The 19,963-nt window shown below is 43.4% G+C and overlaps 1 protein-coding gene across 1 annotated transcript in view; it reads left to right on the forward strand.

Annotated features, from left to right (window-relative positions):
- ptprt (protein tyrosine phosphatase receptor type T) overlaps nt 1–19,963 on the forward strand; it is a 239,634-nt gene that overhangs the window by 142,516 nt on the left and 77,155 nt on the right. Inside the window, exons 12-13 of the mRNA XM_040158914.1 lie at nt 14,171–14,325; nt 19,676–19,756. Coding sequence (XP_040014848.1) covers nt 14,171–14,325; nt 19,676–19,756 — 236 coding nt within the window. The remainder of the gene's footprint in view (nt 1–14,170; nt 14,326–19,675; nt 19,757–19,963) is intronic.

Below are 19,963 nucleotides of genomic sequence, written 5' to 3' on the forward strand. Positions count from 1 at the left end.
TCACATTAGCCCACGATAAACTGCAGCCATCGTACTGTGTGAAAATGGTTGTGTGTATCTGCAGCAGGAACCATTCACACAAAGCCAAGATAAGCTCCAGCCGTCATGGAAGAGTCGAAGAGTGTGTGTGTGTGTGTGTGTGTGTGTGTGTGTGGAAGCAGGTGTGTGTTTACGTGTAAAGTAGCATCCAGCTGTTATATGAACGTAGTGATTTGCATTCCCCCCCAGGTTTAAGCCAATCAGGTAGCAGTTAGAAAGGCACTGACAGAACAGCTGGAAAGGCGTCATTGTGTAAAAATCCAAATGGGTTGAGTTTATTGGTCCGACTTGGTCGTTATACTCACTCGTGTAGCAGGAGGTCAGCACTGAAAACATAGCGTCTTCCAGGACATTTAATTGCCTCCTTCAAGGGCTTTTGAAGATGAATGAACAGATTATTTTTTTTTTTTTTAGTGGACATATTACCCACTTGATGTTTTACAAAACGTCGTGGTCCCTTAAAGTAACAGTGTCTCAGCTAATATCTCACATAGGAAGATTTCCAGTATTTACCTCTGCTCTTCATTTACTAGACTCTAATGCCAATACAAACACACACACACACACACACACACACACACACACACACACACACACACACACACACGTTAAATGAAACATAATTACAAACGTTTTATTGTCATTATCTCTCATACAGTGACAAATACATCACTGCCTCTCTCGCACATACCTTTATATTTCTCTCTGTCTTTCTCTGTCTCTCTCCCTCCCACCTACAAGCACACACACACACACACACACACACACACACACACACACACACACACACACACACAAACAAACAGCGTTTTTTCTACGCCTTATTAATATTTATGACCAGTTTTAACAGCTGTGGCTTTTACAGCCCGGCTCTCAGCGCTCTGCACTTTATTAATATCATAAGGACAATGTCAGCAGAGCCCTTAAAGAGGGTTATGGGAATGACAGAGTGTGTGTGTATAGGAAGGTTTCTGGAAAAAAAAAAAAGGGTAGTTAGGTACGAATATTAGTGCATAGTGTGTGTGTGTGTGTGTGTGTGTGTCTGTTCGTGTACTTGTATGGCTCGAAATTGTGATGACCAGTTTGAGTTTTAAACCATTGGAGTGAGGATATTTTGGCTGGTCCTCACTTTCTGACACAGTGTCCTTACAAAGATAGAAGTACAAATGTGTGTGTGTGTGTGTGTGTGTGTGTGTGTGTGTGTGTGTGTGTGTGTGTGTGTGTGTGTGCTCAGTGAGGGGATGTGTATAAGAGGTGTGTATGTACAGTCTGCAGGCTATTAAAATGAAACAGCAGTGTGAGTGTGTGAAGAATACACATGCGTCAGCCTTCTCTCTCTTTCTCCTTTAGCTTTTCTTTCTCCTCTCGCCCTGGTTTTCCTGTTTTTTCTCTTTCTATGGATAGATGGGTAGATGGATAGAGGGATAGAGGGATAGAGGGATAGACAGAGTCCTCCGGTGAGGTCTTCTGGAAAGAGGAACCGAAATTTGGAAATTCTTCTCAATCCTGGCTGACTTTCCCCTTGCAATGAAATTTAGTCCAGTGCCTAGCCCTCTCTCTCTCTCTGTGTGTGTGTGTGTGTGTGTGTGTGTGTGTGTCTGTTGTGCGTGTGTTTGTTGCGTGTCCTTAGAAATTTATGAGATCCCAATCTCTGGCCTCTCACCAGATGAAGGGTGCGTGCCGGGGGGAAAAGTTGACAACAAACTATTATAGAGATACCACAGGGAGCCCAGTATCACACATACACACACAGAACCCGGCACATATGGATGAATGAGATATTGGTCAAGCGGAATGCAGAGGTATAGATCTGTAGCTGCTATCAAGTAGAGGACAGAGGGGAACGACAAAAAACTTTGGGCAAACGCTACATCTGAAAGGCCTTGGCTTAGTTTTAACAAGCTTAGTCATTAGTTTGTTTAATTTTTAGTTTTGTTTAATTCATTTACTTTCTGTCTAATTTTGATTCTATTATTTAATTTTTCACCGCCTTTGCAATTTATTTGATTTCAGAGGTCACTTGAATAATGATAATAATAATAACATGTGCTGCATTTTCTGTGAATGAGCTCTTTAAACCAAATCAATTGTTAAACTATCATGGCCTTGTAATCCTTAAAACAACAACACACACTCTTCATGAAAGTATCCTTCCTGCTTCCACTTGTTCCTCTACCGACTTCCATCTTCTATCTTTCGCTGTTTTCTGTCATTCTTCATCCCCTTATCTGTCTATCCACCAGCCTGTTGGTGATGGAGGCATCAGGTGTGCACCTTTTTGACGCATTTGTATTTATTTATTTTTGCTTTACCCCCCCCCCCTCCCATAGGCTAAGCATTAGCCTCCTCGTTTTATGGGAAAACTTGCAGGTTAAACAAATGTGAAAAGTTCAGGGGGAGTCTGGCCTGTTTGCCATCTGTGGTGCGATGAGTGAACACTGACGGTGAAATACCCATTTGTCTCATGTAAATCCACGGCTCCGCTGCGCCGTGCCAACACATTAGCCTATGCTGTGTTGAGTAAAAGAGGCAGGCCACTAATGCCGTCTCCAAAGTCAGGCAATAACACCTTAGAGCAGCTCCGGAGCTAAATGGTTTTAATCTGAATCATAATATTTTCCTTTCCTTTTTAAAAAAAAATTGTTGACACAAAATTCGACATAAATTTAGGAGGTGCACTATGATATCAGAAGTAACATTACGGCTCCTTTTTGAACTAACGCGGATTACTTTCCACCACTCTGCACCGCAGATGGGAAATTGCTGTGCAGCCGAAAGTGGCAATCTCGAAGATTTCAGTCCTGGTCGATTTTGCACTTGTAGTTGCCGGTGGTAACAGCAGATGCACTTTAGTAGTACAGCTCTCAGAATTCTGGGGGCAGCAAAGCAAACTTCATTATTAAAACAACCACAGTTTAAATAAATAAGTCAGACAGTATTCGGCCTTTCTCCATCTTTCTGTGAGCGACCGTGGTCCGATTTTATGCTGCTGACAGCACGAGTCAACAAACAGCGGGGCACAGTGAAAGGAGCTGGTTACCCGGCTGAGCGGTTGGAGGTGTGCAGCCTGTCTCCTGCAGCTCTTCATCTAGCAGCTCGCTGTGGCTGCTCCCTCTTCTTCCATCCCTCCCTGCCACATTTCAAACCCATCCGCCGTCAAACAAATGCCCGGGACGACCGCTGTCTTGCTCTGCAGACGCACTTTTTGATGAACGGCAGCGGTAAGTGCTGAGCCCCGCTGACAAATACGTTGCATTTCCCGTGACTGCTTCATAATAAAGCTCAACTCGTGTTTTGCCAGTTAAATGCTTTTGGGAAATGTTCCGTTTGCATTAGCAAAGTAAATGGATACAGCATTTCTTTTCCAGGAATGTCGCCACAGACGCCCAGTTCCTAAAACTGAAAAAATATCACCATTTGCAGTATTTTCATCAGTGGGCCATAGGCTCAGTCAGCATTGTGTTACCTCATTCGCTGATAGCGACGTAGCAGAAAATCTTCGAGATTGCCACCTTAACATTCAAACACTGCTCAGTGGATGAAAACCTGAGATAGCTCCATAAACAAAACTGGCTCCGTCAGCTTTTTTGGTTAAATTACCTTTGATTCTTCCAAGTTTTGAATTCTCAGATTAAACTGTTTATTTATAACAACTAACAGTGTTCTATTGTCGTGATGTTGTTTTCCTCATGTTTAATAATACCAATCATACTGCTGTTACCTGCTATTACTCAGCGTGGAGGATGATAAGGCATTAGCTTGGAGCACGAGGCTAAATGATGGATGAATATGATGTCCATGTTTTCGTCTCTTAAAAGTTAATGAAGGAGCCAATCTCTTTGGGGAAAAAAAGTGTAATTTTCTGGGGTGAGTGAAGTGATCGCTTCACATGCCATGTAGACCTTTATAGCGTCTAATTTACTTGATTGACTATTGACCACTTGGCAGCTGATTTACAGCTAAATATTGTCAGAGATGTCTTAGAAGCCTCTGCCGGTGAAAAATAAACCAAATATAGACAAACATATTAGCCCGGCAGCCGGCAGAGAAAAATTCAGCCCGTGGCCAGACAGCTAGACAGACACACCGTCAAAGTGTCATATTGACGGACAGCCACTCAGATTCTGTAAAGGTCTTGCGAAAACAAATCCAGCGAGACAAAGTTGTTAGACGGCACGCGAGGACACTTACGCAGGCAAGCGGACGTGCTGTAGCAGCTGGAAAGACAGGTTGTTCAGGTGGACAAGAAGACAAATTGAAACACTGAGGGGAAAAAAAAAAAAACACAAGAAGGTGCAGCCTAAAAGGTTAAAGTGGCAACGAGTCAAAAATAATTTTTCATTCAAATGATGAACTAATCCAATGTGTTTGTCCTTCTTCTGGGTTTTGCTCTGTTGTCATCATCGGCCTCACCTCACCATGCTTCAGAAGACATGCTTATTCCTACTCTTATTACCTGTAAGTAGAGATTTCACATCAGGAATAACTCCTTTCTCAACGTTTTTTTTGTTCCTTATGACTACCTTTTGTTTTCTGTTCAAATGTTTGTCTTGTTTTCCTGCTCCCTATCATAATTGACCCCATGTTGAATTCGAGGGCAAACAAAATTTGAATCTCAAAATATTCAAGACTCTGAAGACACAAAAAAAAAAAACCGGCCATACCGGAATCTGCATTTCACCCGTTTGGTTTACCAGCCAACTAGATATTTAAACTTGATAAAAGATGCACGATAAAAGTCCTACAGGTTCACCTGCCAAAAGCCAAACTTTGGCTTGATGCTTGGTAGACGAACACAGCAGCTGTCATTTGGCAGGGGGCCCTAAATCACAACTCTAAAAGAATGTAAATTGAAAGCGCGAGAACAGAGGAGTGCAGCTCACACCGCTGTGTTGTAAAACCAGACGCAGCTGGCAAGAACGTATTTATCTACCTATGTATTTTTTTCCTGAACCTTTTCCAACAAAACGACACACGAGCGATTTAAAGATGGTGAGATAGGAGGAAATTAGATAATGAATGCGTGTATAATGTCAAAATATCTGCATTTCACACCTCGGTGCAGATTATTCACAGTGACTTAACTGTTAATAGCTTTGCTATGGAAGCTTGACAACGGCACAGGGAGCAAGCGGTTAGCCGCGTGGTAAGAACGTGTCTTTTGTATCCGCAAAGTCAAACGCTCAAACCCTGCAACTTTCATCCCCATCCTGCCTCGCGTTCACAGATTTACCCATGCGTAGTATTAGTGATGGAGCAGTTCTGTTGGAAGAGCTACTGGTTAAATGTCTTCTTCAAGGGCAACTTTGCAGTAGCTTTTCAGGAGCAGACGGTGTTCCTCAAACTCCCTGTGCAGGCGTTTGAGACGTTTTCGCACTCGGGCCGTTTAGCAAAACACCCCGCATAGAGCACTGGCCGTCCAGCGGTGGGACGTAATGGGAAAAGACTGCATTACAAGCGTGAGTCCCGCATGAAAAATCCCACTCAGGTAAAATCACAGGAGCATCAGCCGCAAAATGCAGTTGAAGTACTGGAGTAAAATCATTAGCAGCCTAAAAAGTCCAGCATTGTTTGGGTTCTGGTTTCTAATATAAACAGAACCATAGAAAACGGTTCAGAATTATAAAATAGCAGCTGCACATACACGTGTGCAGACACACACACAGACACGCGTGTACACACCCACACACAGCTATAGCCCAGAGGTGTTTACCATTAGATGAGAGAGGGATTTTTCTCTCTCTCTTCCCAACCTCTATCTGTCTTTTCACCTCTCCCTGTATCCCTCAATCTCTCCCCCTCTCGCCGGGTCTGCCTCTGAACCCTGCGACGCGCAGATGAAAGTTTGTTTGGGCTTTGCCTGCAGCCTCCTCCGGAGCCACCGCTGTCATCCTGAAGTGACTGACTGCCGGTCTGACGGCAGCAGCGGCTGGGGATGACTCCGGGATATTTGAGCTATCTAGCTGCCAAACCGCTGGCTGAGGCCATTCTTGCCATAACACTGGAGTTCTGTCAATCCCTCGACAAGTGAAACAAATGTTGTTCCCCTTGTTTGATTTGATGCCTTAAGGTAGCCACTGTTGACTCGCCAGGCTTCCACTGAAATATATGCAATTCCCCCCGCACGCATCACTTTCAAGGAAAGGAATAATACTGGTGACCTATTAAGTGGCTGTTTGATAATTGATTCCATCAAAAGCAGACACAGTATCTGTAGCTATATGCAGCTATGTTTGGATAACAGTAACGGACTGAACTGCATTTTAATGCTTTAACGTTAGCATTTTAGACTAAAGAAGTGTGTGATGCAAGGAGTTCTCACACACGTCGCTCAACCCTGAGGACCGGATTGGCGTCAGTCAGGGGCAAAAACTTGCACCACTCGTTCCGAGACTCCTCGCTCGGTCAAACCAGGACCCACAGCCAAAATTGTTCATTACCATCACAAACTACTGAGTGATGTATTGAGGACAGTGCTCCTCATTAGGGTCAATCACATCATACAAAGACAAGTTGTTGGGATTTTCTATTTATGTGTGGTCCGGCACCTGATTCGCTTTGTTAAGAAGGATGTGTGTGTTTTGTATTCCATATACATACTGCTGCAATCAGCACAGCTTAGTCTGCAGTGTTAGCATTTCTTTGATGTGTGTCGAGGACAAACTTTCATAAATCCAACCAGAGTACTGCTACTTCTGCTGCTTCTTCCCACAAAACTGCTTCGGTAAATATGGAGTGCTACTTCCATGTCAAATGATGGCATTTCTTGAAAACCACAGTAATCGGCGGCTACACTCACGCTTACTTAACCGACCAATGGCACACGTTTACAGCTCTCGGTGATATCGTAGGAAGAGGTAACCTGGTGGAGGACTTGAGTGGAAGCACTTGGATTCACAAAACTGCGTCCTCCAGGTTTTCAAGAAACACTGAAAGATGAACTTCAGTAACATGGCTATCCAGCATTTGGGAAATAAACCCCTTCAAGTACTCAGGACACCTGATCTATTAAATGAGCAAAAATTGAAAAGCATTTATTTATGAATTCATTTTTGCTCAAGAGTTCACCAAAAGTACACCGACTGTGCCTCACTCCATTTCTTCCCCTCTTGTCTCTCCAATAACGCTTCCTCTCAAACCCATCAGGGGGAAGTGCTCAGCTCGACGGTCCCCCAAACACACACACACACACACACACACACACACACGCACAAAACAACGTATCCACCACGAGTTGCTCATTATCGACACATCAAACAGCCTGCAATTAACATCGCCGGGGGCACAAAGTAGTCCACGATTCTCGCCGCGGTTGGCACCCAGCAGGGTAACCTTAATGCTTAATGAACTGCCGCTGTGACATTCATTAAAGAAGGATTACGTGCTGCTCGTTGCCACTCATAATATGCAAGGAATTTGTCATTTAAATGGGTCCATTAATGCGATAAATGTGTGATAGGTAGAGGTGTAGAGAAGTGGGGAGGAGAAGGAGAAGGTCTTTCACTTCCCGCAAGTCACAGGTTTGTATCTGTTGCTTTTCCTACTTCTCCCTTTACATTTTCTGCAACGCTTTCCTTTCGTCACCTGCCTCATCTCCTGTCTCCTTCCCCGTGTCCCCCCCTTATCTTCCCCCGATTCTCCCCCCTCACCCTCTCCTCTCCCTTTTCTCTTCAGTCTTCCTCTTCTTCGTTCTCTCTCCATTTCTTCATCTTTTCCATTTGGCTGTCCTTTATTTGCTCACCTCCTCCTCCTCCTCGTCTCCTGCCCACTTTCTGTCAGCGTGCAGTCAGATAGCCAGGAATAGGCCACTCCGCGCTCCAATCACACAGGAGGTTTTTTGAGGCTCTGCTGCCTGTAAATTGGTGTCGAGTAGAGTAAGGTTGAATCTGGGGTTGATGGAGGGAAATGATTATGGGAGAAACTTTGCTGGGCCATTCCTCTTTGTCCATCTTGTGCTTTTCTTTCTCCCTCTAACGCCTTCATCCCACTCTCCCTCTTCTTCCCCTGGTTGTTTTTTTTTTCCTAGTTTATTCTCGAACTCTCTACTTTGTTTTCCTACTTTCTCTCGTTCACTTTTCACCCTCGGCTCCATCTCTGCCTTTATAATCGCTGTGATTTTTCATTTCTTTGTCTCTTGGCTGAATTGGTTAAGTACCCAAGGGCAAGTACAGCTCATTATCGAAATCCCAGAGACACACGCGCGTGCACGCATTCACACTAATATACAATCATACTGCTTTAATTTCACGTCTCTTCATATCTCTCTCAGTCACACGCACATATCATTGCCAGCTTTGTGTGAGCCAATGGAACGTGAGGAATGAAAAGACACGTCGCCGAAGCGTCTGAAAAGCAGACAGAAAAGTTAAACACGTACACAAAGACACACACCACAGTAACACAGTTCAAAGTTAAGCGCCAACCCTGTCTCTGCAGGAATTCCAATCATATTGGATGATCCTGCAGCACGTCGTTGATATCTAACACCAATGTTTAGTGTTGGTGCAGGAAGTAGTTTTCCTTTTTATGCAGTCAAGCAAAAAGAAAAGGATCTGTCAGGCCGGGAAAGGGGGAAGGGAGACTGGGGTTCAGGTCCCGTCTCAGACCAACCAAGGCGATTCTTTGTTTTTACATCCGGGTCTGAGATTCACCTTTTCGAGGGAACACTTATTAACTATCTGTTGCCTCATTGTTCTTGGTTTTAATTTTTTTTTCTCTTTTAAATCTCAGGAAACGTATCCATATTTATTTGGACCATGTTAAGAACTGAAAGCATTTTCCGAGGTGTCAACACTTAAAAACCCCTTGCTTAGGTAAAACAAAGCTAGCTGGGTCTCTGGCAGCAGAGACCTTAATTTTGGGCTTATGGTGGCATAGAATCTACTTAAACAGATCAGATCAGCTTCCTTTCTGTATTAATTGGATAAAGTTTTCTGTGTGTGTGTTTAAAGCTCTAAAGTACAGATGAGAACTTTCTGTTAAGAGCCACGAGTCACGTAACCGAGAGCTTAAACAATATTCCCTGTGTTTAACCAACTGTCTTTCCACAGTGGATGTCACTTTTTAGAAATGTTCTACAACATCTACGCTTGAGTACATATTCATTTCTCTTTCCCTGGTACTGTAGTGACTCAAACTTTAAGTAGTTCATGAAAGCTTTTAGACTTGTTGAGAGAAGCTTGATTAGTCATGTCAGGGAAGATATGATTAAGGCTCCATGGGAAAGTAATATTTGCACTCTTCTAATTTGCCTTTCGGAGCGACTGGGCAGGATGGTGCAGTTCTTCAGAGACACATATAAAAAGGCGCATTAGGCGTCTTCGTGATAGGTCAGTGAGAAACACACCCACTCACTGGCCAGTGTGCGCCAGCAGCCAGATATAACAGACACGTGTATACTCAGACGCTGGCAAAAAACACCGAACGTCCAGCACATGCAGCACTTAAACAAGGAGATCAAGTGTTTGCTCACGGAAACAAACACACACAGGCCTGCATAATAGCCAATGCTCGCACACGCACGCACAGCCCACTGTATGCCATTCGTGACTAGATGTCAGACACTTAAAGTAAGTTGGAGAATGTGTTGGTGGATTCTGGAGGAGGTTTCTCAGTTGACTTCAGAAAAAGAAGTGTGAGGTGTTCCTCTTTTTTCATGTAACTCAACTGGAGATAAATTTGCTGTTAGAAAACGTTGTGTTATTGATGCACTTATTAGCGATAGTGTTCGTTGCTCATTTGTAAAAGCACAGCAGGCGCTGGCGTGGAAAAAACACTGCTTGTACAAACTATGAGAAACTTGATTAATAGTTCGCTCCGTGCTGACAACTTGTGGGCAGTGAAAGATTCTCACATCACTGTGTAGTGTTTTGCTGCTCCGGTACATAGTTTAGAAAAGACAAATCATGAATACAGTGAAAGTGCTGACAAACAAACTTTGAAATCAAAGTTTATGCTCAACATCAACCATGAAAACAACTAAAACACCCTTTTTAGATGTTTATTCTTTATCATTGTTTTATCATTAGCTTAGAGTTGAGATTTAATGTCCCATAGTGTCAGGTGAACAAAAGCTGTAATTAAATGGGATACTTTGATGGGCCTGAATCAGCACGGTATAAGTGTATTTATGGGTGTCCTGGCAAAACGTAAAGGAAAATTCCAGTATGTCTCAGCCTGGCACATTTGGCATAATTTTGGCCATTGTCACTTTTTAGGTCACGCTAACTTTGCTTTCATCACCTCAACTGTAGAGATTCAGGGAAACGAGGACTCACGAAAAACTTGAAAAGGCTTGGGGCAAGTTGTGAGAGCCTCCTCCTCATCCTTTCAAATTTAAACATCATTTTCACAGAAATCATTTCAAATCCTTGTTTCTGAATCCGACTTAAAGTCCTAAACACCCTTCTTTATCTCTCAGGTACCACTGTAAAGTCAGATCAGATTGGGTCAAGAAAAATGCACAACCAGATTTATTTCTGTGGGGTCACATACTGCAGTTCCTGAAATAAAACTGCTTTTTACATGTTGTAATTGCTTTTTCTTACCATATGGAAAGCTGACCATTGCTTCAGCCCTCACTTCCCTGAATCTCTACAGCTAAGGTGGCGAATGCATAGCTAGCATGACCCATAGAGTCACAATGGCCACATTTATGGAAAAGTAACGTGCAGTACATCCTTTACGCACTGTAAAATAGGGAACTAGAATGGCACTCAGGAGAGCGCATACCTCCGCCAAGGCCAAAATTCCTGGATCCACCCCTTTAACCGGATCCACACCAAAAGTTAATGGGTTCTTCCCTGGCCCATGCCCCATCCCTCCACTAAATTTGGTGCAAATTGGTTCAGTACTTTTGCATAAACCTACTGACATGTGAACAAACAAACAAACAAACCAACAAAGAGACACGGCTGATAAACACCACCTCCTTGGCTCCTACAAGTTAGGTACATAAGGGCAGACTTGCATGACAACAGTGGATTATTGCTATTATAATTATAGTTATTCAGATGCATCCGATGCATCCATCAGTGAACTGGAACAACAAGCCATTAGATGGTAACACAGACCCTGTGTGCAGATATCTGAGTCTGAAATAGGGACAGTTGAAATTCAAGGAACCACCGTTCACAGTTTTGTCTTGCGAAGCTCAATTGCTTTGACTTGCACTGCCGATAGCAGCTACAAAATAGAACTATACTTTTTTTTTTTTTTTTGTATTGCCTTGCAGAAATGTGGATCACCCCATAACAGCTCGTGCGTCGTTTTTGAACTTCAAGTTCCAATTCTGTGTACGATGAATGCTCTGACTTGCGGTTTGCGTCCATTTCAGCTACAGATGTCTCCACGTATCTGTCAGCGGTTTACAGATTTCGCTCACATACCGTATGTTAGACCACTAGAATGAATAATTACGCATTTTCTATGAAATAACGGCACATAGATCGTAAAAATGACAAGCAAAAACAAAACAGATCACAGACATGCTCCCTCGTTAGCAGAATAAAGCATTACTGCACTCATAAAATTAGCTCCAATGAGCTGCAGTTAAACATTAGTGAAGTATATAAGCATTATAATTATAAAGCATTTAGAGCTATTTCGACAGCAAGGGAAACTCACTGTGCTTATTGGTTCTCCTTGGCTTTCACTGCAGCCCCCAGATGAACCCACCGCTTTGAGAGCACAATGCTCTTCAAGGTCGCATCGTGCCGTACTTTGTAGTCTGCTGTTTTACAAGTGCATTAGGATCAAAGTCCTTGTAGCCAAGCCTCGTCACTCGACAGCCACCGTGGCAAAGCCCCCGGGCAGTTATTTCAGGCTAAGAAGACCGGGCCCCAATCTAAATGAATGGAGAGAGAGCCACCGCTCCACTTCAAATGGTCACCGGGACATGAAAACAGCATGTACAGAACCACCAGTCAAATCTGGTAAAAAACCGCCGTTTCACTCGCGTCAGTGCAACGACACGATTGGCTAGATTCCTGTGTGAATGTTATAAAGCAGACGATCGGCTTTTGGGGGAAGGCGCGGTACGGGTTTCATACAGCCGCCATCTTTGACGTTACGGACTTTTCTGTCCAAAGTGCTTTAAGTGGTTTCATCTCTTATAATGTCTCTGATCAAAATACAGTATATTTCTGTTACTGTTCGTGGGAAACAGTGGTCACATATAATGAATACATGTAGGAAAATACTAAATAAAAATCAATAAATATTAAATAAGAATAAAGGGTTTTAAAATGAGGGTTTTAGCTGCATCTGAAGGACCCCTAAAAATGTGACAAGCCTTATTGGCCTGTTATGACATATGTCGTCTGGAGGACTTTGCTTCTAGCCCCTGGTTTGGAGACAGTTGTACCGTCAAGGTGATGCCTTTGCGCTACAGCATTTGACATCATTTCATTCTGTCAGTGGCGGCGTTGGTTTCCATATGCAGAGAACACAAGACTCAATTTCACAGTAAAACGAGGCCCGGTAATTATCCCCTCCAGTATGTTCAGGTTCATTTTTCGACTTCTGGAGGCAGCTTTTAGGACATGCGGTACACGCGGGTCGAGACAGTAAAAATCTGCTTTGTGGTTCTATTTCTGCAAGCTTTGGTGAATCTGCCGGTCAATGTCATTTTGCAATCGCTTGCTGTCATTTCTGCCATCTGGCGTCTCAGTGGGCCCAAAACTGAAGGTAAAACTCAAAATAGCTGATGCAAAATAACCAGCAGATGGGAGTTGTGACATGTGAACAGTAAACGGAAGAAAAAAAAAAATACATAAATCACAACAGCACTCGGGGGACACCTCATCAGCAGTCACACTACTACAACTACATTTACGATTCTACTGTGCGTAGCCACTGTAGAAGCCCCACATGTTACTGACGTAGTGAATGTCCTCCTCCCCCCGCTGAATCATCTCGCCTGTCCCGTCTTTGCTCTCGCTGCTCCAGAGTAAAAAAAGAAGGAAAAAAACCAAAACAAACTCTCTTCTTCAGTTCTAACTCTAAGCCCATTCCAACACACGATTAATATTTCTCTATTGTTTACGGAGAAGTGAGAGTCATCTTGCAAACGGAGCCTCTTTTACTGCACCAGTTCTACTGACTGTGGTCCTGGGTAAACGTATGGTAGTGCAGATGTACTCTAGTACTCACTGCCAGTGTGGTTTTACTGAATGACTAATATTTATGCTCGACACTTGACGATGAAACATTTGGAAAATGTTTTTTTTTTTAGGCACTATGGTGGATCTGGTGGGATTTTCTTTTTTTTTTTTTTCACTGTCTGAAGAGGGCAGGACATTTGAAGGGAAAATTTCAGAACTAAAAGGATTTTTGATACCGTCTCTAATGTCAGCCTGGTTTTTCCAAGGCAAGATAATTATCCAAGAATATCAAACAAAGAAATGCTAAAAAAAAAAAAAAAAAAAAAGCAAAATGCCATAGCTCAAAAAAAAAAACCCCAAAAAGAAAACAGCCAGTTTCAGTTTACAGATCTGCATGAGTCAGTCTCATAAAATCTATAAATGAAACGTTTAAATGACTTACTATAGCAATATTAATGTTCATGCTCACTAGGTCTTTACTTTTCCTTATAGGAATAAATAAATAAATAACGACCAACAACATCCCTTGAACAGTAACATAAAAAAAGTGACTTTAAAACATTGCCGTAAATGTGAACTGGACTCTAATCATTGCCTTCAAATGCCAAACAGCGTTTGCTCAGCGCAACGATATACGGCTGTAAATTAGTATGTCTCCGTTTAAAAGTAAATGGATAAATACGAACCTGTTTTTTGAACTTTTGGAAACTGCAATGCATCAAAACCGAATGTCCGCTCTCATCTGGCCATTTTATCTCCTCTGTGTTCAAGTCACTGCATGTTATGAAGAATACTGTATAATTCTCTTCTGCTTGCTCTTCTCACCATCAGCTCCCTCAGTATTTTCAGTCCTGTGATGTACTGTATGTTTGTTCGTGTGTCCGTGATTGTGTTTGGGCACCGCGTGTGGATTTACACACCTATGCGCGTCTTTACGCGTAAATATACCTCTGTTTGTGTGTGTGTGTGTGTGTGCGCTCATACCTGTGTGTGTGCTTGTTTGTCTGCTTGCGTCAATACCACCGTAGGAAGCTGGCGAAGAAGCAGAAGGAGACTGCCAGCAGCTCCACTCAGCAGAGGGAGATGGGTCCGGTCACCACAGCTGATAAGAGCACCACTAAAGTCAGCACCCTGCACAAGGACGACCCCTTCTCCACCTCCAGCCAGGACCTCAACGGCTTCAGTAAGTCGAAATCCTCTGTGGCTCTAGCGTCAGTGTGCGTCCTGAAACTAGCAGCTGCAGCCGGCACCATCATGAAGGGCCACTGGAGGATTGACTGTCTAATCTCTAAGTATATAGCAACCAAGGTAAAATACAGCAAATGTTGTTATGTGGCAGTAGAATCATTCGAAAACAAAGTAGCTGAAAAGAACTTGTATTATATAATACATCTGAGCGTAAGTTCCATTTTTTTTTCACATAGTAAACTTTCTTTTGCCCTTGTCTGAGCTTCTAAAATATGCATATACTATGTCTCTGTGCCATTTATCATTTTGTCAGATTCATTTGTTCAAATAGTGGACAACTCATTTTATAATAAAAACTCTCCATAGGCTTCTCTTTCACCAATACCAGCAGTGTGTGCTCTGCTGCTTCACTAGCTGCCATCTTAGTGCTGTTGTAATCATTTTCGACTCTGTTCCCTAATTATTTATGTTTTTTCCCCCCTGCCCGGCGATGGCTCATACATACGCGAGCGCATGTATGCGCGTATACTGCATTGCGTGTTTCACGTATGCATCTGTGTGTATCTTCAGCTGTGATCTTACGAGCGTCGCCCTCCCGGCGTGCGTGTGGATATGTGGGTGCATATTCCCATCTCTGTAAAACTGTGTGTGTGTGTCTGGGGTAATTAGACTGGGCCTCTCAGAAGGGCATTTTCCACTCGAAAATGTCAGCCTGGCCTTTTGGGAGTGCTTGGCTGTTGAAAGCCAGGGGTGCTGTAGGGGGACTAAGTAGCAGGCTAATGCCGGCCGTAATTGCCTGCACTCTTCCTCTAACTGTCCACGCTGCAATTCTGACGTACAATAATGTTTTTGCATTGGATGCACTTAGGGCAGACCACTTTTATCTGGACCTTGGATTTACAGTAAAGCTGTAATATTTCAAAGTTTGACATTTTCTTTGCTTTCCAATAGACTTGGCCATTTATTTTGGGAATTTGCAGCATACAGAGGAAATAAGCTTACTTTCTTCTTGACCTTGGATGTTTGGTAAACCTTTACTAATTGAAATATTCACCATTTCATATCTTTCAGCAGGACCTAACAACACTTTGTCTATGAATAAAGGTTTTGGTGTTTGGCGGATTTAGAAAAGCAGAGGTTACCGTCTTCTGGGCACTGGATACATGACAAAGTAATGGTTTTTTGCCTCCAGGCAAAGTTGAGTAGACCTTGCCTGGGGCCAAATATAGAGTTTTGGCATTCAAATTGGTCTTCTTTACCTAGTTTTTGGGAATACGTAAAATAAAGTTGGGGTTTTCAAAAAGGTACCAGACTTCCTACCTCTCTGCCACTTTTGCTGTGTCACTTTCTGCACTTTGTAGTTTAAGATTTCCAGCAAACAGCTGTCAGGTTCATCAAAGTTGGTGCGATGAACTGGTCTCTCTCTAGCTGCCTCTCTTTCCCAGCAGCAGTAGTAGTAGTTTCTTTTCTCGTGAGTGTTTGAGAAAGGAAAAGAAACAAAGCAAACACACACACACACACACACACACACAGACACAGACACACAGGCCGTGACCGATCCAGGCTCAGTCCTAATGAGACAGAAAAAAACGCTGACGCAAGGTGGGGGACCCAATAATATCTGCGCGGATGGCCCCTCGCAGGGCAAATAACCTTTTTGTGTTATTGCATTCTCACCCAGTCACCAGCTGTCTTCACTGTCTTTGCTGTCAAAGCAGATTTCTTTTGGTATGCGGGCACACTCCTCGCTGTATTAAAGCGGAGCTTCTTTTTGCAGCACATTAGCATACTGTGCCGGTACGCATGAGACGAGAGGGATTTTATCACAGAAGAGGAGAAAATATGTTGTGTTTGGGGGTATTAGGAGAGGGGAGCGGGGGGGAGGGATGACAGGAGAGGAGGAGGAAAGAGAGGACAACAGGGTGAGGTGAAGATAAAACTGAAATCATCTGCTGTAGGGAAATTGGGCTGTTGTACCGAAAAACAGTAGAGCAAACTGAATAGGAATAAGAGTTAGGTAAGAAGGGCGCTGCATGGATAATTTTCACATCAGGAAATTAATTATTTTTAAGACATTAGTAAAATTACAAACACCGGATGTATGTATCTGGTTAAAATGCCTTTTTATTTTTCCTTTATTTGAAAGGAAACAATAAAGGTTGGTTTATGGTAGAAACATTTAATGAAGCTAAAGAAAAAACCCTGATATATTGGTGGCAGGAAGCAACGTGGTTTATTGTATCATTTTCAGGAACACTATGACCCTACATACATTTCAGTGACAGTGTCTCATATCTAGATGTCTCTTTTTTTGCCAGATCACAAAACGCAAAACATCGGTCTGTTCGTTTCCTACACCAGATGCAGATCCGAGTAGGTCCTACACCAGTCCAGAAGCTGGCACTAATGTACCTGAAGTCGTCTTTTGAAAATGCTAAAAAAATAAAATTTAAAAAAAAGCCAGAAGAAAACGACGCTTGAGGCTAAAAACAGCTCAGTCAGATACAGTATAGCTAACAACTGTAATAATAACACAAACACACGACTCACATTGAGGGATTATTAGTGAGGCTATTACGTTTCGCTCACCATCTCAAGTAGTTCAGGCTGCTCTTTTTATACTCTACAATCTCCAAAGCCTCTTTCTTCCTATTACTTTAATGTGACAGAGAGAAAGATGGCAAGTTTCGGTTTCACTTCAGCGGCCGTTATAACGAGGAGAAGATGGCACGAGTGGCTACCTCCGCAGGCCGCTTAGCGATGGACATGGTTACACTTGGAAGCACCAGAGGCATGAAAGGCCCAATGCATTTTCAACGTCCAACTTGAACGCACCTCAGACCACCTCCCATCATGCCCGCTGGTTTACAGGCCGTGTTACTTGCCTGTGGTCACGCTTCGATTCTTGGCGTCACGTAGGAATCCGGTTGGCCAAAAGACAGGTTAAGTAGCAGGCTACCCCCGGACCTACCCTACCACTACGAAAGAGAGGGCAGCAGAGTGACACACACACACACACACACACACACACACACACACACACACAAACCAACATGCATGGTACTAACTGGCTGCTGAAAATCTATAGAATAATGATCATCACTTTTAGATGAGCACCAACACACTCACACACACAAACACGCCGGCTAGCTCCGGGTCCTATAGATTAATGTGTGTAGGCTAGCTGCGATATCTATTGTTGATTATTGAACAGGCTTAGCCGGCATATAATATGTCACAGCCAGTCTCCCAGCAATCTCCCTGGGTTCTGTTTTATTGGGTGTGTATCTGTGTGTGTGCCTGTGTCTATCTTGCATATCATTTATTTATGGACCCCCAGCAGTCAGTGTGTGCATGTGACAGATAGAGTGTATCTGCAGGGACGTGGTAGCCACCAGTTACTGTTTAAAAAAAAAAGGAAGACCTGATGGTGAATCACATTTATAAGCAATGGTACAGTATATCTGCTCAGCTCTACTCTGACTCTTCTATATGTTCTCTGTTTTGCTATGTTGACTTTATTCCCACTGCGGCCATTTTGAACTGGCAATAGCAATGTGATCAGCCACTGTGACGGGTTTTGGGTGTAGCGGGGAAGTCGGCTAACTAGAGCTTAAAAAACAAAACAAAAAAAAGCACAAGGTGCACCGCAATGCCCGTTTCCCCTGCAACTCCGTTCCTAAATTCAAAACTACAGTCGTTTCGACAAATGAAAAACTGGTGTCATTTCTGTCTGGAGTCATTTATTCCCACAGCCACAAGAAGTCCCTTTTTAAGCCGTTTGAACCACTGATCAATTGTCGAAACAACTGTAATACCCAGTCAAGAGCTCTCTAGCTGCCACTAGCTGACAGATGAATTACCAACATATGGATGGGTGACAAATTAAAGAAATAACCTGAATAAACAAATGGAATAAAATATCAAATTCAAGTTTTTCCACAGCGGGTGGAGTATTTCCCAGGCCTTTTCTATCGGGTCCATTTGTCCACCCAGAGGGAAAAATGACTGCAAATCAGTACAAAATTGTCCTCAGTGATCACCTTTATCTTGTGATGAGACATGTCTATCCTGACGGGAGTAGTCTCCTCAGAGGCGAACGGTTTGATGCGTCTGAAAATGATGAAAGTGAATCATATGCCACTGCACGCCGCGCACCGGCCGCCAAATCTCAACCCGACCGCACACCTATGGGGGACTTGGGACCAACGTGCTAGACGGCGGTCTCCACCACCATCAACCAAAGCCCCAAACGAGTGAAAATCTTTGGGGAAAGATGGCGTCCATCCCTCCAGCAGAGCTCCGGAGTCTTGTAGAGTCCATGCCAAGGAGCACTGAAGCTGCTCTGGGGGCTTGCGGTGGCCCGGTACCTCACCAGGAGACTTCTTTTCGTTCGGTCGCTTGTCAGAAACAAATTTTAAGCCGGTTCGATTGACAGCGTGTTTCTTTTTCCTCGGTGACAAGAGTCTACTGCTGTAGGTAGTTAAATTCTCACACAAATGAGTGCAAACCTGTTATTACCCCGCAGATTTATCCAATACAGTTTTTTAAGGATTCTTAACGTTGTTAGCTCGTTGCTGCGTCTCTGCCGCTTGTGTCCAACATGGAATGTGATTTTTATGGTATTTTTTTCACGTATTAAACCAGGTAAAAATGCTTATATTTTATCCCGTTTCTTTCCCCTGCTCTGTTCCCCTCCATTGATTCGTTCCATTTTGTTTTAACTGTCATTCCTCATACAAGCCACAAAATCGGTCGTACGTATTGACCAGCAGAGAGAGCATGTCAGATTTGAGTGCATGCTCATTGAGACGGAGCCACTTTTATGTTTCAAAATTCAATATCGGTAGCATTGATGGTGCCATTAGTTTTATTGGATTGTTCTGTGCTGCTGAATATGGAGTATTGATCTGCCTTTGTGTATGTTTTCGTTTTTAATTGTGTCCTGTGCTGATGGATTGTTGTTTTTTTAGATGAGGTCACTGACCTGTTCTTCTCCTCTCTTTCCCCGGGTTTCTCCCTGTTGTCTCTCACCTGATTTGTACTTCACCATCTGTCCCCGCTGTCAATAATCCGCCTCCAACTTGCTCTGTCCTCTTCATTTCCTCTTCATCCCTTTTTCTCTCCTATTCCCCTACCTCCTCCTCACCTCCTGCTTGCTCCGCTTGTTTTCCATTCTTACACCCTCTATTTTCAACTTTCCTCTTCTCTCTGCTGTTATTCTCTTCTTCTCACACTGTCTTTTCCCCTATTTTCACAACCTCTTTTCTTCCTGTCTCCTCATCCTCCCATTCACCTTTTTTTTTGTTTTTTCACATCTCTCCTTCCTCTTGTCTCCTCCCCAGCCTCCCCCTCTACCTGCTCCTTCTCTGTGCAGGGAAGCAAGACGCTGCAGAGCAAATCCCTGCTGAATTCCTACTACTCAGGTACACACACACACACACACACACACTCACGCCCATCTTTGTAGATGCATGGGTGGCGATTCAGCTCTCGTGGAAGCAGCGGAGTTGCCAGCCGCTGTAACTGTAACTAGACAAACAATCTTCATGAATGACGCTGCGCCTGTTTAGCTGATTTTTGCAGACCTGCCAGGCAGTGTTTCAAACACATTACTACTGAGAGAAAAAGCA

This window comes from Xiphias gladius, chromosome 21 (genome assembly GCF_016859285.1).
Source record: "Xiphias gladius isolate SHS-SW01 ecotype Sanya breed wild chromosome 21, ASM1685928v1, whole genome shotgun sequence".
NCBI lineage: Eukaryota > Metazoa > Chordata > Actinopteri > Istiophoriformes > Xiphiidae > Xiphias > Xiphias gladius.